Raw genomic sequence first — 23310 nt, 5'->3', positions numbered from 1 at the left:
ACATATCAATACGCTAAGGTTTAATTTTTTAACGCATTTTCATTAAAAATATTTTAATGATTATTTATGGATTATAATAAAATATTTATTTTTTATAAAAATAATATATATTTTATGTTTAATTTAAAATATATATAATAATATAATTTTTGAAATTTATTAAATACGATTTTCATGAATATTTCATAATATAAGTTATATTGCTTAAGTTTATTAATATTTTATTTTTGAAAAACAAAATTAAATATAAAAAAAATATATATGCAATGAATACTTGATAATTTCAATTTTCTTAAATTTGATGAATAATGCAATAATTCTTTCTTATTATTGTAATATAACATATATTATGATGATTATTATAGAACGTAATATTGGCGCGAAAGACCTTTTGCTTTACGCATCTTTGCTCGATTCCATGTTTCAATTATTGTCGAATAATTTTATTAACCAACGTGAGTGATTAATTATTATTATGGGTATTTTGGGTTTAGCGAAATTAATAGCAGATATTGCACCAAATGCTATCAAAGAACAAGAATTGAAACATTATTTTGGTATGGAATAATTCAGAGTTTTAAAATATTTATTCAAATATTTATCAAAATTTATTATAAAAACAATATTTCATTTTTTATTTTAGGTCGTAAAATAGCTATAGATGCATCTATGTGTTTATATCAATTTCTTATTGCAGTACGTAGCGAAGGCGCTCAACTTACCTCCGTAGATGGTGAAACAACAAGGTACATAATTAATGAATATATAATTTTATATTATTCTTTGATGATTCTTTCTATTACAGTCATTTAATGGGTATGTTTTATCGAACAATACGTTTAGTAGAACAAGGAATAAAACCTGTATATGTATTTGATGGAAAACCACCAAATTTAAAAGGTGGAGAATTAGCAAAACGAGCTGAAAAGAGAGACGAAGCACAGAAATTATTACAAGCAGCAGAAGAAGCTGGTATTTCTAAATATCCAATTATTTAATACTAATAAATATAATTTATTGCTTTTGATTATATTATTATATAAATATGATTCTAAAGTTTTTAATATTTTATATATTTTGAACATAGGAAATGTAGAAGATATAGAAAAATTTAATAGAAGACTAGTAAAAGTTACAAAAGAGCATGCAGATGAAGCTAAACAATTATTGAAGTTAATGGGTATTCCTTACATTGATGTGAGTAAAAACAAAATATTAATTATAATTTTCACTATAATATATTATACTTATAGGCTCCATGTGAAGCTGAGGCACAATGTGCTGCTATGGTAAAAGCTGGTAAAGTTTTTGCAACTGCTACAGAAGATATGGATGCACTTACTTTTGGATGCAATATTTTACTCAGACGATTAACATTTAGTGAAGCAAGAAAAATGCCTGTACAAGAATTTCATCAAGATAAAGTATTAGAAGGTCTTGAATTAAGTCATGATGAAGTATGTAAAAATAATATATTAATATTTTTGTATATAAAAATATGTTATAAGAAAATATATAAAAATTTTAATATAATATAAAGTAAAATTTAAGCACATTACAAGTTAAAATTTGTAATTGTTCATAAATTATATTATACACATTATTCTTCATCTTCTAAGAATTAATCATTTATTATTTCTATTATTTACAGTTCATTGATCTTTGTATAATGTTAGGTTGTGACTATACAAATAGTATTAAAGGAGTTGGGCCAAAAAGAGCTATTGAGTTAATTAAAACACATAGGACACTTGAAAAAATTATAGAAAATTTGGATATTAAGAAATTTCCAATTCCTGAAGATTGGAATTACAAACAAGCTCGATTATTATTTCAAAAACCTGAAGTAACAGATCCTGAAACAATTGATGTAAGTCTAAAATTTTATATTTAATTAATTTTGATGGATTCATTTAGTTGATGGTTATATAATAATAATAAATTTATATGTTAATATTATATATTGGTATATTATTACATTATTTATATAATAATTTATATTAACAAATATATTATTATTATTATTATATTTATAATAAATATTCACATGAAATATGTACATAAATATGTATGTTTTTCAAGTTAAAATGGATAGAACCAGATGAAGAAGGTTTAGTAAAGTACTTATGTGGTGATAAACAATTTAATGAGGAAAGAGTAAGAAATGGTGCAAAAAAATTACATAAAGCACGAAATACTTCCACTCAAGGAAGATTGGATACATTCTTTAAAGTATTACCAAATTCAACTCCTACAAAACGTAAAGTAAGTATAAATAACAATTTTTAATATTATATTATTTTCTCTTTTTTAAATTAAATATAATATATGTATTATATTTTCACAGATAGAAGAAACAAAAGGAACAACTAAAAAAACTAAAAAAAATACAACAGGAAAACCACGTGGAAGACCAAAATAATTGTTTAAAAATTTTTAACTTTTATAACTTTTTAATTTTTTTCAAATATGAATCTTAATGTTTACAAAAATTTCAATTTGAATAATTTATAATATTATATCGATATATAAAATTATTGCAAATAATTCTAAAAATATTTAAACAATTTTATATTTATTTCATAAAATAGATTATACAAATAATATTTAATTTAATTAATTTTCACTTTACATTTTTGTACAATAAAAATGTTTTTTATACATTTTTATACATAGTATAATATGTACCATTCAATATCATTGATTGTATTCGTTGTATATTTTGTTACAATTTTTGTTCATTTACATATACAAATGGATAACAATTTGCCTATGTAAAATAATTTCATTACAACATTTATTCAGTCTTACTAGTTGCATTACATACATTAATTAAAATTTTTTATTATTATTGTTTTTATAGTCTTATGTAGAATTAGAATTTCAATTTTTGGATGGTATTTGGCAGTGATTAGGCATTATGGATATTATATACATATAACATATATTAATAAAAATCAATATTTATATAACTGAAAACTTTTCTACAAGTATACAAGTCTGTATAACATTAAATGTATAACATTTAATTGTCACTGAAATGTTATTATAGTACTACCAATAGCATTGGGATCTAATATGTGATGTAATGCTTGTTCAATATTATAAGGACCATATACTCTATCTACAACCATTTGCAATTGATCAGCATCAGCTAAATCACACAATGCTTGCAAATATGCTGTGTTAATTTTTGAACCTTCTTTCCACTGATGCATATTGAATCCAAATACATACTACAATAAATATAATAATGCATATTAAATAATATTGAATTTTTAATTATTATTTTATATACCTGAACTAATAACTTTACTCGTACACATCCAGCAAATATACTTCTAAATATAAAACCTAATGAGTCAGATATTAATTGTTCAGGGACTGTAGAAACATAAGAACCATAAGGTATTAAATTCTGTTTTAATATATGTTCATCAATTGGTTCACCTCCAGTATAAAATATAACATCGAATCTACAAATTTAGTTAGTTTCAAATACTAAAAATTTAATTAAAAGCTATTTGAATTTTACTATTAATATTAATATTAATTCAGAATAAATTTAATATGTATTTCTCATGTTAAAATTTGCATTATACTTACTTGTCATGTAATTGTAATTCTTTTTCTATATTTGAATTATCCAATGATATAACATTATCTGCTCCTAAGGCTTTTGATACAGGAATTGCATTTGGTGTACATATTGTAAGTACATATCCACCCCATAATTTAACTAATTGAGTTAAAATACAACCAACAGGTGTATTTCCACCATATATAAGTACTCTAAAAAATAAATTTTATAGTGTTATTTACATATATAAACAATATTTATTTTATTTTACAATACCGTTTTCCTTTTGCATCGCCCTCTTGAATTGTAGACCTATTAATTAAAGCATCCCAAGCTAAACATCCATTATAGGGAAGACTTGCAGATGCTTCAAAAGTAAAAAGTTTTGGTCGTTTAACTGCTTGACTTTCTGGGACTACTATATATTCTGCCATTGTACCAGGAGCCCAAGAAGGTACAGCTAAGAATACTTCATCCCCAATATCAAAATTAATAACATTTTGTCCTATACCTACTATCACTCCAGTACAATCTCTACCTAAAGTTACTGGAAGTTCTTTGTGTTTCTAAAAATAAATAATAAATATATTAACAATATAATTTAGATAATAAAAAAATAATTTTTTAGTTTACATACACCATAATTAAGAAGTCTTCTATAAATCTTAGAATAACCATTGCAAATTTTTGTATCAACAACATTAACAGAGGCTGCTTTAACTTGTACTAATAATTCATTAGATCTTTCTATCATAGGCATTTCTGCATCATCTATCATGGATACACCCTACATTATTTATAATAAATTCAACATAATAGATTCATTATATTAAATAACATAAATATTTTAGTTGTATTTTAAATTAGAAATTAACTTAATTATTATTATGTAAATTAATTTTTTATTATTATTATTTAAATTTTTTAATTTAATATAATACCTCAATACCAATGTAATGATGACATATAATAGCTTTTATATGATGCATATGACGAGGTGCATGTTCCCAAGTAATTCTAATATAATAACCAAGTAAAGTACCAACAACTAAACCTGCTAAACAAAATGCAAGTTCCCTATTTGATACTAAAAAAAATAAAAATTATATTATATTATTATAGATTTAAACATAATATTATTTTAATATAAATGTTATAATATTGTTTCAATTAATTTTGATATGAAATCACAAAATTTTTAACATTATTTTAATACCTTCATTATTATAAAAAGTTTTTATTTGTCTATAAAATCCAGTGATATTGAAATGTATATTATAATACTGAAATTGTAAGTGTTCCCATGTTTTTTCAATCCAAATAAATAGATGTTGTACAATTTCTTTAATATTTTGTATGTTTTGATTATTGTATAATTTATAAAAAACTTGACGTGCTTCAGCGAACCATGTTATAATCCATTGTTGTCCTTGTTGTACGAGTAATGAGGTTTGAATCTTTTTCAAAAAAATCCATGTTTAAAAATATAAAATTGAATATAATTTAAATTTTTTTTATATGAAAATGAATGAAATAATTAATAAATAATTAAAAATGATACTTTTTTTATTTAATATAATTTATTTAATATAAGGATATAGGAGTAATATAATTTATTAATTAATAATTTATAATTAATAAAAATGAATTGCTATAGTTTTAGAAATATTTTTTTAAACAAATTATTAATTATAAATATTAGAAGAAAAATATTATTTCCTCTTAAAAACTTAAGCTAATGAATTTATTATATGATATTAAAATCATATATTATATAAATTATTTTTTCAAGAATTATAATTACCTGAAATGTCTCAAATTGATTAGATAGATGAAACCAAATTTCGTCCATGATTTTATAAACAAGTTACTTGACAGTTCAAATATAATATACCATTTTATATTCTACTTGTCCGATTAGCTGAAAATGCAGCACAGTGTTATAAATAAACGATTAACACATTACATACAACTCAAAATAGATATCAAGTTTGCTTCGTGATTATTGAAAATTATAGTTGTCCTTGTATTACATATTATTTAAATATTATTTTTTCATAATTATAAAAAAATTTTAAAAGAAATAACGTCGTATTAAATAAAAAAGGTTAATTTGTCCTATATAAGTTTGGCGCAAATTTATTTGTTTTTGATGTGATATAACGACGGTTATGAAATTCTATCACGTGATAAAAAAATAATAATGAAATTTTAATTAATTATTAAAAAATAGTTTTATTTTCGTTAATAGAAAAAAAAAGAACAAAAAAACAAAGAAAAAAATAACACATAAAGAAATTATTTTAAAAAATAAAATTTCTTTTGTTGAATAAAAAATACATTTAATAAAAATATACGTTATTTTGAGAAATTTTAAATAATATTTTTGTTTGATAAAAATTTACTTGCATTTTATTTTTATATAATATATTTTATAAATTATAAATCCATTATTCATATAATTAACTTTAAAAAAACAATTCGAATTACGCAACTATACGTATAAGTATACGTAAGTATATAAATTCATGTGTGTTTATTATATATGCATCATACTTTGTTAAATTTTCAATCATTGATTTGTATATTTTGCACAATTCATTTTCTTATATTCATTAAAAAAATAACGATTGTAGAATCAATATACGTAATTATTATTAATAATAAAATCATGGATGCATAATTTTAAATATTTTAAAATTGATAAATTTTCTTGACAAGCGCAAAATTAAAATGATAACTTTGATAAAACTCAATCGATAAATTGATTTCTATTATTGAAGAATATATATCAAATATATTCGTTCTATTAGTTATCTTATATATGTTTTTAAAAGTAAAAAAAAATATTATTATTATATGTACTATTTATAATTTATCCTTTATTTTTTTATATTAAGAATTAAGATTTAATTTTGAAAAAGAAATTAAATATTGAATAAATGTATTGAATGAAAATATCGAATCAAAATATCGAATCTTGTAATTCCTTCGAAAACAAATTAGGAAAACAAATTATGGAAAAAGAATAAAGATAAAAGATAAAAGATTAAAAATTGTGAAATCAACGCCATCTCTAGAGTGCCGTAAATAAAACGTAAATATAAACAAGGAAAGCAAGTAAAAAGAGGATAGAGATAAAATGGAGAATTAATATTAGCGCCATCTCACAAGAAAAAAGAAAGAAAGACATAAATTTTAAAAGATGGTGCTGAAGTTTAATTCTTACTTTTGTTTATTTTATTTTTAAAGAAATGTTTTTAGTATGTTACAAAAGATAGCACTAAAGTTTAATTCTTATACTATCTCTATCCTTTTATTAATTTTCTTATTTATATGTTTTATCAATGGCATTCTGAAGATGGCACTGATTTTACAATTTTTATTTTATGCACTTTTTTTCAATCTGATATCAAACAATATATATTTAATTTTTAAATTATAAAACACTTTACTATTACTATACTATACTATATCAATATAGTTCATCAATGAATTTTGTTTTATTATATAAATATCATATTATATTTTATATTTTTTTATTCATACTTACACATATTATTTAAATTATATTCTAATATCTATTAGATATAATTAAGATACATTAAATAAATGTTTTAAGGAATAACGTTTTATTTGTTCTACTTTTTGCTTACATATAATTTAAGTAGAATAATAACAATTGTCATTCATCATTAAAACCATAGATATAGAGATAATATAATATAATTTCTGTTTATTAATTTTAAATAACTGAAAACAGAAATAAAAATATTCTAGTTTTATAATATATGTATTATCTTAACAATTATTTAAATATAATTTATTTTATTTATAGAATTTGAAAAATAAAATAGAAAATTATTAAAATTATAATGTAACAACAGTCGGAAAATTTTATTAAAATATTTTCATTTATCAATTTTCATTTTATATTTGTTTTCTAAAGTTTTTTAAATTCTTTGTTTCAAATTCAAAATATAGTAGAAATCCTATCCATTTATTTGTTATTAAGTTCCATATCCGGTTGATGAAAACGATGCGACGTCAACTGTAATTTGAATTATTAATCATTGATTATTAATCATTGAAATATTATTTTTAAAAATAAAATATAAAAACGAACGAATAGTTTTTATCAAATATTTATATATGATACATTAATCACTGAATATCAATTAGCATCATTTCATAATATTTAATAATTATTAAATCGCGTTTTTCAATGAACAAAAAGAGATAAAAAGAAGCAAAGAAAATTAAGCTAAAAATATCGAAATATCATGGATTAGGGATTTAATTTTGGTCTAATCCAATTTTGATTTTAATTAGCATACAAAATCATTATATACATATGTATAACTTATAGAAAAAAGTGCTGAAATATATTAAGTTTTTAATGAGATTTTGTATACGATAAAACTTTAATACAGTTAAATCTTTGTTATCTGGAACATTTGTTATCCAAAAATTACTATCGTACTATTATATTCAAACAATATACAATACTTAGAATCCTTTATATTAAATTAATACGGAGATAAAACTGTACATATAAGAAAAAATCTACATACAATTATCTATATATCAATATATAATACTAGTATTTATAAATAATAAAACAAATAGTATGTAATCTTCAGATAAATTTAAATTTATGTTATATTCATTCGTTTTTATTTTTTTAAATTTTTTTTTTAGATAAAATACTATTTAAATATACCCATTGTCGAACGATAAAAGATAATGCGAAAGGATTGAATCTCGAAGAATCTTGATGATGACTCTGAGAGGAAAGTATCTCTGTCTGTCCTCCAAACTTTTTATCAGAAACATCGAATTCATTACGTGAGTTTAAATCTTCTATTTCTCGATGTCTATTGGTAATCGTATCATCATCTTGAAGCATCTTTTCCTGTATATTTGGATCAAATCTCTTGCCGTGACCACCGAAACAGGAATGTCCAAATGCAGAACAACCACCTGTTAAGATAATAAATTAATAAATATTATTTTTAATTAAAATCATTAATTAAAATCAAAATGGAAATTTAGAAAAATATTAAAACTCTATGTATATAAAATGTTTAATATAAATGTGTGTATATAAGAAAATTTTATATATAGTTTATTCAGTTAACAATAGAATTGTACTTTTATTAACTAATAATTATTTCATTCAACTAGTTTTTAACTTGAAAATACAATATTTCAATATTTTATAATTTTAATATCTCTACTATAATAATAGAATATAAGTAAATTAGATAGATTGATCGATAAGAAATAAGATGCTGCATAAAATTTAAAAGAATTAGCATATGATAAACAAGACCATAAAATTTAATTTCACTTTCAAATTTACTTCTTATTTCTTATTTCTTTAATAACATAATGAAAACATAGAAAAACTAAGTAAGCTTTTAAGAGATTAGTAATTGGGTCATAATAATTCTCAAAAAAAAGTAATACAAAATATTTTATTTCAAAAATTTGAATGAAATTAAATTTCAACAACTAAAAGTTGAACTTACAAACTTACAAACTAACAAAACTAAAAGTAATAAAATTTGTTTTTAAAGTAATTTAATTATCTTATAAATATTAAAATATAGTCCTAATGTTTCATATAAAAATTTATATGTATTTATTATGATTTTGATAATTAATAATTTCTGAAACAAAAATAAAATTAACAAATCTAGAATTAATAAAATCTGAAAAAATTAACATTATAAGAGATGATAAAATATTATTTAAATAAATGCAAAAATCTATAAAAATAATAGCATAAATTAAAGCTTTTCAAAGTAAAGTTGTATAATCGATTATTAGACGGAAGTGAAGAAGGAGAATGAGTAACGCGTTTTTAACTCGCGTATAAGCAGAGAATTTAAAGAATATAAAGAAAGAGAAAAATGTTGTATTCTTAAAATGTAAATGAAGATTATAAATTAAATATCATTCAGAAAAGAAACTGGAATAATGATAATAAGAATAATAAAATATTTAATTTATATTTATATTATGAGAAAAGCTAAAAAGCTTATAAATGAAAAGAAAAAAGAAAAAGATTCTTAATTATTTTAACGAGTATTTTTATAATATCTTTATAATATTTATAATATATTATAAAATATATTATAAAATCTTTATAATATAAATGAGAGATCTTATCAACAAATTGTCTTATAATTTAATTAATAATCATACTGAATATTTGATTTGATCATTATTAATAATGATTTATTTGTAATAACACAAATAATAATAAGTAATGGTAATTATAGTTGTAAAAAAATATATAATAAATCAAATAATAAGATCTACAAATATTTTGAATCCTATAAAAATACATGGAATTTCAAATGTGTAACACTCACAAATCTGATTTTTGTTAAATTCTCTAAAATATTTAAAGTTAAACATTAATTAATTTTTTTTAAGAAACACAAAATTTATTTACAACTAAATTTTACTTTTAAAGTATATAAAACCGATTCTATTGTATCAAAATTTTTTTATTCAATTACTCAGTATTCAGTATTACAACATAACAACATAAAATTACTTATTATTTACGATTAAAATGATATTCATATCGTCTGCAAGAACTCATTCATTTTCCATCCACTAAAAAACGCATTCCATGTTAAAGAAAAAGTAAAATGCACCCTTTAAATAATTTAAAATAGAGTGGTATTCATGCTTCATGTAAAATAGTGAATCAAATCGAGTGTGACACAAAAAAAAAAGGAGAGAGATGGAAAAAAGAAAAGTGTCACGCCAAAGGACAAAAATTAAAAGTCAAATTAAAAAGTGCGGCATGAAGATTGATCCACGGTGAGAGAACGGATCAATCGAGAGAAAGAGAGTTGTAATCTTATTCACTCAATTATTATCTGAAGACTGGTTCTAATCGATCAACGATTTCGCCTTTTTCCTCGGCCGCATCTTGTTCTTACGTTTTAAAAGCTTCGAAAGCTTTTTAAAGGCGAGAGACTTCGTTACCGATAAAGATTATCCTCTTACAAAGCTTTTTATGTAAAGAGATAAATATACAAAATTATAAAAATGATCCCTCTTCCATTTCTCTTATTTTTGGATCAGTTATTTTAAATTTTTTCATGTTGAATTGTGTCTTTTCTAATATTCAAAGAATTTGTCGCCTCCTCCAGAATAAGGGAAATTTAAAAAGAAAATAAGATAGATTAAAAACCATTATCTATAAATCGTTTCGAGTATTTATCCAATTATATTCATTTTCAAATTTTTTTTTTAAATTGCGATCTTTTGCAACATTAAAATATTCTTTCGCGCAGCAAAACAAAAAAGAATTAGTATTTTATCGCGATGAGATGAATAATTTTGAATATAGAGAATATTAGCAAATTACGTGTGTAATTCATAAATTAAGGAATTTTCAATGATAAAAATTCATCGATTAATCATGATTCCAACGATTTCCTCAAAATGAAATATGGCGATCCATTTATAAATTTGTAATCATTATTGGATTTATCGTTTAGAAAAATCTCTGTTCGAAGGGTTAAAAAAGAAATTTACATTAAATTTCTTTATCGAGACCTTTTTAATGATAAATCATTTTCATCATTTTCCCCAATGGGAAATGGAAAATGGAAAGTGGAAACATTCAGGCGATGTGGCAAAACGTTTCTCTCTCACTTTATGCTTATGATCGTGGACGAAATGCATTCTACGACTGCACAGCTTAATCTGTTGGTTCCAATTGGAGTCGCAGTCGCATGCATCGAGCGTGAACGAGCTTGGCAGCTCGCATGATTCTATTATTTCTGGATGAAAGATGTGTCAAATTATACGTACACGTTTCAGCCTGTTTTTATTATCGTTTCGCACCTTGATTTATCATGGCACTGTTTTATTCTCGATGGAATTGCGATATCGTTAAATTATCGTTCCTGTTGTTTTCTGCTGTTACTATATTGCTGTTAATGTTTTAATGTGATCCGATGTATTCGAAAGTGTTGTGTAACTAACTGTGAATGTTCCTCCAATTATTTAACATTTAGAAACGATTTATCGCGTTTCATCCTGTTTATTGAGTAAATATTGAATTCTTGACTTCTGCTTCTCTTCATTATGCGATTTCTGTTTGTATAAATAATATAACAATGAAATGAAAAAAATGGAAAGCAAAAGAAAAAAAAAGAAATATATTGTTGTATAAAATTAATATCTTAATTTTAATAAATTAACAGGAATAAAATATAAAATTTACATAGTAATTTTCATATAGTAATTACATAAAATATATTGGAAAATTATGAATATATTATAAGTATTGTATTGTTAATTAAATGAAAAATGGCGGTAAATAAAATTTTAAAAAATATGATAAATAAAATCAATTAAGAAAATTTCACATTTCCCTAACAAAATTAAGAAATTCGCTGCTGATTTTGGCGCATAAATTGCACGTATTCAAATGTTACGATATTTTTCAATTTATAAACATTTTACGAAGACAATTAGAGAAAACTTAATTACCTTGGATTTAAAACTTATTAGCAAATTATGAATCATCTATAAATCAAAAAATTTCCAATAAGATAAATTTGATAGAATAAATATAATATCTCATTACCTAACATTGTTTGATTAATTTCAACTTCAAATTATGTTCTTGAATTATTATTCAAATAAACAAAACAAACATTTTTTATAGATGATGAAACTTGACTCAATTCAATATTATTCACTTTTAATTTTTTTTTAACCTTAATCCATAGATTAAAAGGAAAATTAAGTAAATATTCTAAATCTCGTTCGTTATGAATATTTACAAAAAAAAATTTTTTTTTCAAATATTTACAAATGTATCTATAAAATTTCATAAATATTTTAATACGAATACTTCTATATAAAAAAGAAAAAAAAAGAATTGTAAAAAATCCCACGTAACACAAGTGAACTATAGATTGAATTGAAATAAAAATTAATTTCAAATTTTTATATATAAAATTCTATTTATAAAATTCGTATTTATTAAAGTACAGTATAAAGTATTTTAAAAGTATTTTTAAGAATACTTAACGAATAAGTAAAATAGTATGCCAAAATCGCTTTCAAAATCTTTTTTTTTTTTTTTTTTTTTTTTGATAAAATAAATGTAAAATTCAATTAAACATGTTTTCAGAAATAATGCATTTATTAAAAATATTTAAAAGAAAAATAAAATAATATGTTAATTTAAAATCAATTGCTATATTCTTTTCTTTTTTTTTTATATAATGAAACAAATTCATTTAAATTTGTTTCTAAAAATAATTGAACAATACATTTATTAAAAAATATAAATAAAGCGTGAATGGAAAATCACTTTTGATGTCTTTTTCTCTTCTTTTTTCACGATGAAATAAGTAAAAATTAGCTCTTTATTTCCAAAAAATAATTGCAGTCAAGAACAATAAAAAGTGTCTCCTTCCAAAACGTGTACTAAATTTTTAAAGTGATTTTCACGTCTCAGAATTGCAATGTCAATGCAAGTAAGGTAAAACATCGTGAAAAGCAATAGTAAGGAAGGAATAACTGGGCTCGACCTCGTTGTAGATAGAAATGACGTTTTTCCTGGGTCTGAGTGATTTGATAAAAGCGATTCGTTTCTACAAACTCTATGAACCCTACTGCATTTAAAGAGCGACATAACAATGGATATCTAGTATTTTATCTATTTTTTTTAATCATTTTCTTGTAGTATGATCAAAGAATTTTTTATACAATATATATAAATAAAATTATAATAATATAATAATATATGAATTTAAATATTTTTGTTCATTATTTAATAACTTAATTATTTTATTTTCCTTTATTTCTCTTATGTGCTCTTATGTGCTTACTTTGATAAAATAAAATCAATGCATGATTTATTGCATTACTGTACAACTTCTAATATTGATATTACGCGTTATTTATTTTATACATTTTTGACTGCAAAATGAAAAGGAATTATTAATATTTATTTAACAACGCAATGTTCAGAGGAATGTTTAAATTTAATATAACTTATTCACGATATATATATATCTCTTGAAAACTTTATTAAAATATATAAAAAATATATAGCAAGAGATATTGATAAACAATATTTAAACAAATTTAAGATATTGCGAAATACATATGGATATCCTATGCAAAAACAAAAATATACAATAAATTTTAAGGAAATTGTTTCTTTTTTTTAATTCCTAACTTTTAAATATTTTAGAAAAATCTAGAGTATTAAACTTTACGAAAATCTATAAAAAAAACTTTAAATTTAAATTTCTATAGTTTGAACTTTTAAAGATTAAATTTCATAGCTTGTACCTGGAATACTTTATTAGAAAATAATACGAATTTAAAAAAGAAATCGTAAAAATACTCTAATGATTTCAAATTTTCACATAAACCCTAAATGTCAAATATATCACTATAGAACTAGAAGATCGGTGCAGAAATCAATTCTCCGATAAACTAATTGCAAGAAAAATTACCTTAAATCACGAGCACTTTATGCAATTATTTTTTTAAAAAAACCGGAGATGTACCGTTCATTAATCTCACGATCGAAAGTATTTAGCCTGTAATCGATAAAACAGTAGTACTTCGATAAATAACGAACTTGTTGATACATAGTATTCGCCCGGTAATAGAGATCTAATGATTGTTTCCTTTTATTGCGTAACGAAAGTGCATTCCGTTGTTTTCCAATTTCCAGGATCTTCTAATTTTGTTTAACTGCGTGAAAATTATTTCCACTTTCCATCTACGAGATTGATCAATTTTATATATGATTATCATTTCACTAAGTATATGTAGATAATATTTTTTTATTTTGTCTCGAAACATTTGAAAGTATCGTGATAATAAAATAAAATAATTCTTTAAATCATTCAAATCACGATGTTCATGTTAAATGTTATGAAAATTTTAATAAAGTTATGTAACGCTTAATATTATTCGGTAATTCTGATATCTCGAAAATCCTACTAATAAATCAACTGTTGAAAAAGTTAAATCGATTGTACGATACAAATCCTAATCGTTCTAACGAAAGACGTAACATTTACCCAATTAAAGGCAAGAAATAAATGAAGTTCATGGTACGCTTGGATAAAAACAATGGTTTCACGTTAGTTCGTGTTGCAACTAACAATTGTGATTGTTAATGAATCAATCAGATATTCTAGAGAATAGTCAGAAAGATTAGAGATGATCAAGAAGATGATTAGTTATTTGTACAATCTTTTGATTAAAGTTTCAAAAGAAGTAACATGATATTGACTTTTTGATAATTTGCTGATAATCAACTAATATATAATTTTTAAAATAGATGATCAATTCCTGAAATATTTAATATTTTCAAATTAATCAGAATACTAATCCTTAAATCAATAGTCAAAGTTTCAGATATTATTTATATAATTTTTAATTTCAATAATTTTTTGCTAATAAAATTTTAATTAAATTTAACTTTATAATAAATAAAAGAATACTTATGAATATTAACATAAGAGTTAATGTAATGATAATATCAATAAAAAGAAATATTCAAGATTTGAGATTAGATACAGTAATATAGGTAAATTATGATTCAACAAGTAGTAGGTCTTTATAGCTAATGAAGTAGGACAGTAATGATTCAACAAGTAGTACAGATTCAATATAGTGGAAGCAAGTAGAATAGAGTCGCTATGATCAGACAAATGAAACAATTTGATTATAGTCTGTCAAATGGAGTAGTTGATTTTGGTCAGGCATAAGTAATCAGATAAAAGATTTATAATATTGTAATATTTCAAGGAATGTTATCATATTTTTCAATTTTTATTAGTGTATACATATTACTCAAATTTAAAAAGATAAATTTGATATAATTTTAAAAGTTTTTATAAAAATAAGTTTTAATGAAATTATCTGTCTGTAAGATATATTATTGCAAAATTTACTTTAAAATTTATAATTTGATTCTACCAATGTTAGAAAATATATTTTAAATAATAAAAATGAATAAATTATAGAATATAATTGTTATATATAAATCAAAGTTGGTTTTAATAATTATAATTATTAATTATAATTATTTTTTTTATTTCTTTTTAAGTAAAAATATAATATTTTTGATAATAGATTTTATTTTAAAAAATGTTTGAAAAAACTAGAAAAGAAAAAATTAATGTTAAAAACAATTATAATTTCCTATTTATAAAAACTAATATATAATTTGCTTTGCGTTAAGATAAAACAAGATTAGCTCGTTATAATAGAATAAGTGAGTACCTTTTGATTCACGAGAACCTATTATAAAAGACTGCTATTATCAATCAATTATTTGATAAAATTACTGCTAAAATAATTTCTTAATTTTCTAATGAAATTTTTCATATTCAAAAACAGTTTATCTTATCAATTTTTTTAAATAAATTAATTTTTTTATGCATTAATAATGAATGCATTTCTTTCTAAAAAAAATTCCTTAAAAATAAACTTCAACATAAAAAAAAATTATATAGTAGTTATAAATATTTAACTCTTATTATATATTATATATATTAGTTATAAATATATAATTAATATCTACGAAAAAAACAGAGAGAGAGAGAAAGAGACAAAGCTATAAGAAATTAATAAATCATGTTTTTATGCATAAAAAATGTAAATTCTGCTTGAATACGATTCTTTTTATTTTTTTATTTAAACCAATTCATGTTTAATCAGATATTGATCCTTTTCTACATTCTGAAATATACGAGTGTAGTAAGAGATTACACATATATATTATGATAAGCCGATATGATATTGACTGTGATAGTGGTAATAGAGTTGGTACAAGATATTTTTGAGTTCATGGTAAGTAAAAATCTTTTCCCATCATACTTTCCATACATCGAATTATCGTGAGTAATAAGATTTAGCCGAATGGAATTGTAACGAGTAAGACGATTAAGGGAAATAATGGCATCTTATGTGGAGTAGGAAATTTTGTTATATTTTTGATCGAAAGTTTGTATTATATTTGTTATTTATGGAAGTAAATATATATATATATATGTATGAATTTTAAAATGATTTTAAAATAAACAGATACAAAAATACATTAGCAATAAAATAATAAATATATTAGTTTAAATAGAAATTTGTAGATTATAAAATAGAATATAAAATCAATAAATATTACATATTTAATTTATATTTGATTATTTCTGTGAATATTTAATTGTTTAAAAAATATTTAATTTGTTATTTTTTTGAAAAATATTACAAAAGCTCGATTTTAAATTCATTGGATTTTAACTTTGCAGAGCATTTATAAAAATCTGATGAAGTATATTCTCTTTGTAAAAAACTTTTTTTTTTATTTAGAAATGTAACTTTTTCAATATGATTAATTAAATCTTTTGATCAAGTTGATGTAAAATTCACATAATATTTTCTAGTTTTATAATTTAATTTAGAAGTTTTTTGATAATTAATAACTTGTAAGTTCGAACATATAATTGCATTTCTAGTTTATTATATCTCTTTAAACTGATTGAAAAAATTATAATATTAAAAATTGAGAATTATTAAGAATTAACATAGCATAAATTTATTTTAGCTTAGCGAAAGTTTTAACTATAAACTTTAGCGAAAACGAATGTCAATCAATTGTTTTAATAAATAAAAATATATAATTTAATAATAAAAATTAATTAAAATATAATAAAAACAAGAAATAAAATATTATTCTAACATAATATAAAATATGTAATTAATGTAAAACAAACAAAAATAATTTTTCTTTTAATTTTATTCTTCAAATTATTTCTAATCTTTCCTATATTTAAATAATTTTTGACAATGAATTAGATAATAATATATATTTAAAATTTTTAAATGATATATTTATTTATCTATTATAATTTATTTTATTGTGCACTCAATTCGACATTTAAGTTTTAATATAGGAAAAAAATAAAATATAGAATGTATTTATATGAATCTCTATTATTATTTATATCCTTTGTTGTCAGTATTACACAGGTTATTAAACATCCTTTATAGAAAATCAGGATTATGCTATATTATGTTATATTTTTTATTAACTTTCAAAAAGAATAATTAATGTACAAAAGTTTTTATTTTGAAATATATGTATATCTATAAATCAATTTCATAATTATTTTATGTTTTATAGAATAATCAAATTAAATAAACCCTAATTAATAAAGATTCAATTGCACATTTCATATTTTATATTATTAATTATTATTTCCTTACTTTCATTACTTTAAAGTAAATTTAAATTACTTTTAATCTTAGAATACTAATGAAAGTATTTTATGTCCATCATTTATCACCATATCTAAAAAATTCCAGGAAAAAACAATTATTTAAAAATTCTGAAAAAATTACAAATCATATAAAGATATCTTTTTACAAGAGAATATTATTTTTAAAAAATTTTAGAAAAATAAAAATAATAAATGTAAAAATTAAAAAAAAAAGAAAACTAATATTAAAAAATAATTCTCATATTTTATAATAAAAATAATATATTTTTCTCTAAAATATTATATTTTTAACATGCATTAATTTTATAACTTTCAAACAACAACATAAATAAATCTTGAAATAAATATAATTTGCATTTACATCTTCTATAATTAATTATTTGATCATACAAATAAACATAATATGATTTATGGTATCATATAATTGAGCAAACAACTTAAATCTACCATTGCTATTGCTATATAAATTTGTCTGCAAATTTAAAATTTTAATTCTGATTTTTTATTTTACAATATTAAACGATAATGTTATCAAACATTTTCATCATTTAGAAATCATATTTATTTATTGATATTGTATTAATTACATGAAACAATTATTACGGATAATAATAAAAAAGAAATATTGAAAAGGATAGTTTGACTGTTATTAAAAACAATTATTATAATAAACTGTTATTAAAAACTATAAACAATAAATTTATTATTAATATAAAAAATTATTTTTATGATATTGTAATCAAAATATTACAAAATTGTTATAAAAATAAATAACATAGATTCTTATGAAAGAAGATATGATGTCACGTGTTAAAACACGTGATATTGAAAGAAAAAAATATTTCTGAAATTAATGACATATTTAACTGAAAATTTTGCATCACTCTTTTCTTCAAATTCGAAGATATAATATCTTCAACCAATATCATTTTTTTTGAGAAAATTTTCAAATTTCCATCAGCCATCGCTATTTAAAGAAATTTCAAAATTCCCTTTAAATTTATTTCATATATTCTCTATATGTAATCTTTATTTAAACTCTGTTAAATATTCATTTGAATGTAAGAAACAATTTTGTTATAGTAAACATTTATTATTATTATTATTATTATTATTTTTCAAAATAAAATTTTCATTTTTCTTCATCTCTTTCGATTCACATTGATCAAAATGGTTGTCATTAGCCATGATTCACTTAAAACTGAGAATTGAGTTGATCGAAGGAAATCCACGATTAATTAGCAACGGAAGTATCAACAAATATGAACAAATCCAATTACGCACGAACACCGAGAGTATAATATAAAACTGTATGGTGCTCGTTCGTATCTTTCCTACTCGTCAATTTTTACGTAAGTTCAAACTGAATTTTTACATTACATTTTACGAAATGAAGAAGATAAATTCAAGAAGATGGAAGCTTCTCACGGTAGAAGTTGAAAAAGAAAATATTAAGATAAATTATAAGAAAACATTAAGATAAATATTAAGATAAATTAAATGAAATTATTAATAAAATAACTGCATTGAGATGATTAAGAAAATGAAGTTAAAAAAAAAAAATTAAAATATTAATGAAAATATGAAATTGATTATATGTAAATGTAGTTTTCAAAAAAATCAACTTGTCGATGATATTGGAATAAAAAATTTAAAAATTATTATTAACAAAATAATTATACAAATTAGTTAATAATTATCTAATATTTTTTAATTTTTAAACAAATAAATATAATAAATATATCAAAATAAATTATATGAGAAAATGAAAAAAGAATTATACGAAAAATGAGAAATATTAATTGCATTAAGTAAAAGTATCGAAAATTTTCGTTTCGTTTATAATTTGATCTGTTTCTCATTGTACTCATTTTTGTTGCAACCCGTACACTATGCAAAACCATGCATATAGTTAGCTTAACACATTAGATACAATTTAGTTCGATAAACTAGGTATTAAAGTCAAGACAAACGATTATATCCATATATTATATCCATATATGAATGTTATCATTCCAGTTAAATTATGAGAATATTAAAATACAATAATAAATACATTTTCTTAGATACATTAATAATTTTATTTTAAAAAATAAATATAATCAATTAAAATTTATTCATTTATTTAATGCTAAAATTATAAATATTAAAATTTTTCTTAGAAATAAATGGCATTTTAAGATTTTAAGATTTTAGAGTAGAAATAAAAACCAAGAAAAAATTGGCAAAATTCATTGACTATTAATATGATTTTTTAAAGTAAGTCAATGTTTTAACGAGATTTTAAAAACTTCAAGAATGAAAGTTAAAAAGATATAATCAATTAATAGAAAGCAAAATTTAAAGTAATAATAAGTAATAATTTCTAATAAAATAAAAATTTTAAATCTAATCTTAAATTGTAATAGAAAGCTGAGTTCATTTTCTAAAATTATATTAACAATTAAATTTTATTAATTTAAATTTTTATGTATACATAAAAAATTGATTTTTATAAAATTTTAATTTCTAAATATATTCTTCTCATAATTTTAAAATGCCTCGCATTTCTTCTTTGCTTCCTACATAGTAATTTACATACAAAAAGATTTCTTCAAAAATATTTTTCTGAAATCTTTAAAAAATAATCTCTAAAAAGAATTTTTAAATAATATATTATCTATTTCTATAATCAAAAATTTATGCATAAAATAATTAAACATATTTTTATTTTCAAAATACTCAATAATCCTTCTTTCAACAATTTCTGAAAATTTAAAGATCAATCATATTTCTGATTTCCCTCGTTGATTTTTTTATTATTCTCACCCACATAATTTTATACATACATTCTTTCTTTTCGATATCCCATTCATTCATTTATAATCAAACATTCGGATTAATGCGTAACATTGAGTGGATAATCTTTGTTTGCCATCACGATGGAACTAATTTAAGTTCAGGTTGCATCGAACGGCCGAGAATTATTCATTCGATTGCTCTTAGAGACCACACGCAACATAGAATGAAGTTTTTCTTAAATCAAGTTCCCTATCTCACTTGCAAGGAAGGAATATCGAAGGTTTCACGAATACTATGCACCTTTTTTTCATTTGATATATGAGAGCAAAGTTGGCAAAATTAAAATTGATCGCGATAAAATTATTATTTTACTTGTTTATTTACTGAATATCATTACGATCATGTTTTGATACTTCTTTTGAAAACTATATTAATCTTATCTATTCTTTGAAGTAATTTTGCAGATTGTTTTACGAAATTCAGAATTGTTGTTATATTATTCTTGATATTATTATTGGTATCAAAATGTCTTTCCTTCAAAAATTAATATAAAGACATTAAAAGTCATTCTGCAAAACCATTTCTAAAATTTTTTTGAAATGTAGATAATACATTACCAATGCATAGATTTCCAACAGGAATAATATTCAGCAATAGAGTAATTCTGGTAGAAATTTTTAATTTTAATTCATCAACTTCATTATGAAACTTCGTATTATCAGAATAATTTTATGTGCAAATCAAAATGAAAGAAATGAAAAATTCTTATTTTTTCATTTGAGAATTCGTTTTTTCAAAAGAAACTGTTGAAAGTACAATTTTTATCGGTTTTTGCTTGCTAAACGGGCGCCATGATTCTTTGTAGGGGTCAACAGTTGTACAATACATTGAATCATGAGTATCTTCATTAAGCTTTGACCGGAACAAATTGGATTATGGAAATGTTCGCGAATGTCTAATTATGATCTATGCAAAAGCTAGAAAATTTATTATGAACAGGAAAATATTGCAAAAATGGAATGATAATGAAGTGGTAGTAATATTATGATAAGAATTAATTGATATTTTTGAGTTTTTCATTATTTTGTTATTATGTTACTTTGAAGTAAATAACTTTTAATATATAATTTTGTTAGAAAAGTTTTGTTTAAAATTTTTATTTTTAATAATGAAGTTTCTGCAAAACTTTTTAGATATTTTTATTTAAAAATCATTAAAGAAAGTTATTTGAATATAACTTTGAATTGATAATATCTTAAATTATTTAATATTTTGATATTATGTTAATAAAAAATATAGATATGTATAAGATAATCTTTATATATTTTATACAAAAAAAATCATTTTTATTAAAAAGATATATTATAAATTATATTATATTTATAAATTATATTAAAACTAATCTGTATAAAATAAATAAAATTCTTCTTAATATAAATTGCTTTTAGTAATAACTTTATAAAATACTATCTTTCATATATTTTCACTTTTATCTTAACTAATATTAAAATATAGAAAAATGCATTAAATTGCAATAATAATATTTCGAAACATATAATTTTATATTTCTATTAATTTAAAAATACAATACTTATAAATAATAAATAATAATAAACTTGTTGTGAAAATGAAGTTTTAACAAATTATAATATGTGTTATTCTGTGTAAAAAATTTAAAACTTGTCATCTTGAATCTTAATAATATAATATTATAGAAGAAATAAGATTCAAATAAATTAATTTTAATCTTTTTTTTTTAATTATTTACATTAATAGTAAAATAATAACATTAATAATATTATATATCAAAATTTTTATCAAAATATTTTATTTCATATATTCTTATTCTTCAAAAACTCATATCAATAATACTCAATCAATTTCAAGCGAAATAAATATTTATTCACTAACAATTGCAAAATTCTATTGTTCGAAAGTGAATCTCGAAATTGCACGTTCTAAAGTATTTTATTGCGTGACTATTTTTCTCATACAAAGATAATTTATGTCTTTGTTAAAAGATAACAATACAATACATCCAAAATTATTATCAAAAAAACTTATCTTTTCAACACAAAAAAATGAATTTTAAGAATAATCATTATCAGAAAAATTTTATTTTAAAATAATTAATAATAAAATTAACAAGTTTGATGATACTTTAAAAATATGCTTTCCAAAAAAAAAGTAAAGAAATAAGTTTAAATAATATTGAAAATTAAATAAAATAAAAATATTACTCACGTTTAGCATAAGAATTATCGGTGAAGGAAATCAGGATTATTAGCGCGCAAATGGACGCACAGACAGATAGCGGAAGACCGGAAATCGCATTGTTCTTCATTCTGGTTCCTCTTGCACCCGTTCCTCACGAGTAATAGACAACTGATAGATAAACTAAAAGAATCCCGATGCTTTCTCGATGAACAGGTGGTTGTAAATGAACGAAAGAGACGTTACGAGGTCCTTCTTTTACGGGAGCGGAAACCAGAGTGGCGCAGCCGAACATTGCCGGGTCGAGCATGCTGACTACGCAGACACTGTGGGTGGTGTATGATACCGGTCATGTACAGGGTGTTGATATATACATTGTAAATGCAGGTTGATAAAACTCGTTGAAAGAGATGCAAGTTCGAGAGGCATTTAACGTTC

The 23310-nt window shown here is 21.4% G+C and overlaps 3 protein-coding genes and 1 long non-coding RNA gene across 5 annotated transcripts; 2 read left to right on the top strand and 2 right to left on the bottom strand.

The window, feature by feature from the left end:
* On the top strand, positions 1-3268 carry LOC107995358 (flap endonuclease 1). The gene is made up of 8 exons (XM_017052829.3): positions 1-557; positions 644-746; positions 806-972; positions 1088-1197; positions 1254-1457; positions 1652-1870; positions 2083-2265; positions 2348-3268. Exons 1-8 carry the CDS (start codon positions 476-478, stop codon positions 2420-2422), a joined length of 1143 nt encoding a protein of 380 aa, XP_016908318.1. The 5' UTR covers positions 1-475; the 3' UTR covers positions 2423-3268.
* Positions 2946-6107, bottom strand: LOC107995357 (reticulon-4-interacting protein 1 homolog, mitochondrial). Of its 2 annotated transcripts, XM_062078114.1 has the most exons (9): positions 5990-6107; positions 5385-5501; positions 4797-5037; positions 4522-4667; positions 4218-4367; positions 3857-4146; positions 3607-3792; positions 3299-3476; positions 2946-3236 (listed from the first exon to the last, which is right to left on the bottom strand). In XM_062078114.1, exons 2-9 carry the CDS (start codon positions 5430-5432, stop codon positions 3033-3035), a joined length of 1443 nt encoding a protein of 480 aa, XP_061934098.1. In that variant the 5' UTR covers positions 5433-5501; positions 5990-6107; the 3' UTR covers positions 2946-3032. The 2 variants fall into 2 exon arrangements, with proteins under 2 accessions (XP_061934098.1, XP_016908317.2); XM_017052828.3 differs by lacking the exon at positions 5990-6107 and having other exon boundaries at positions 5385-5755.
* LOC133666544 (uncharacterized) lies at positions 5956-8694 on the top strand. Its single transcript, XR_009830795.1, has 2 exons — positions 5956-6092; positions 8282-8694. It is a non-coding gene; the product is annotated as an uncharacterized LOC133666544 (long non-coding RNA).
* On the bottom strand, positions 7190-23278 carry LOC107995280 (uncharacterized). Its single transcript, XM_017052670.3, has 3 exons — positions 22903-23278; positions 8304-8563; positions 7190-7631 (listed from the first exon to the last, which is right to left on the bottom strand). Exons 1-3 carry the CDS (start codon positions 23000-23002, stop codon positions 7581-7583), a joined length of 411 nt encoding a protein of 136 aa, XP_016908159.1. The 5' UTR covers positions 23003-23278; the 3' UTR covers positions 7190-7580.
* Between the last annotated feature and the right edge of the window lie 32 nt (positions 23279-23310).

The sequence above is a fragment of the Apis cerana genome, linkage group LG8, assembly GCF_029169275.1.
Source record: "Apis cerana isolate GH-2021 linkage group LG8, AcerK_1.0, whole genome shotgun sequence".
Classification (NCBI taxonomy): Eukaryota; Metazoa; Arthropoda; class Insecta; order Hymenoptera; family Apidae; genus Apis; species Apis cerana.
The sequence above is the reverse complement of the archived record's forward strand: the minus strand, read 5'-3'. Positions and strand labels throughout refer to the sequence as shown.

Bases quoted from the DNA above. Each gene is read 5' to 3' on its own strand.
- LOC107995358 (XM_017052829.3), top strand. From the start codon at position 476: ATGGGTATTTTGGGTTTAGCGAAATTAATAGCAGATATTGCACCAAAT. The intron at 747-805 runs GTACATAATTAA...TTTCTATTACAG, and splicing joins GTAGATGGTGAAACAACAAG to TCATTTAATGGGTATGTTTT. The intron at 2,266-2,347 runs GTAAGTATAAAT...ATATTTTCACAG, and splicing joins CAACTCCTACAAAACGTAAA to ATAGAAGAAACAAAAGGAAC.
- LOC107995357 (XM_062078114.1), bottom strand. From the start codon at position 5,432: ATGGACGAAATTTGGTTTCATCTATCTAATCAATTTGAGACATTTCAG. The intron at 4,368-4,521 runs GTATTATATTAA...TAAATAATGTAG, and splicing joins ATCATTACATTGGTATTGAG to GGTGTATCCATGATAGATGA. The intron at 3,793-3,856 runs GTATTGTAAAAT...TTTATTTTTTAG, and splicing joins GGCGATGCAAAAGGAAAACG to AGTACTTATATATGGTGGAA.
- LOC107995280 (XM_017052670.3), bottom strand. From the start codon at position 23,002: ATGAAGAACAATGCGATTTCCGGTCTTCCGCTATCTGTCTGTGCGTCC. The intron at 8,564-22,902 runs GTGAGTAATATT...TTATCTTAACAG, and splicing joins CGATAATTCTTATGCTAAAC to GTGGTTGTTCTGCATTTGGA. The intron at 7,632-8,303 runs GTATATTTAAAT...TTCAAATTACAG, and splicing joins CTTTTATCGTTCGACAATGG to TTGACGTCGCATCGTTTTCA.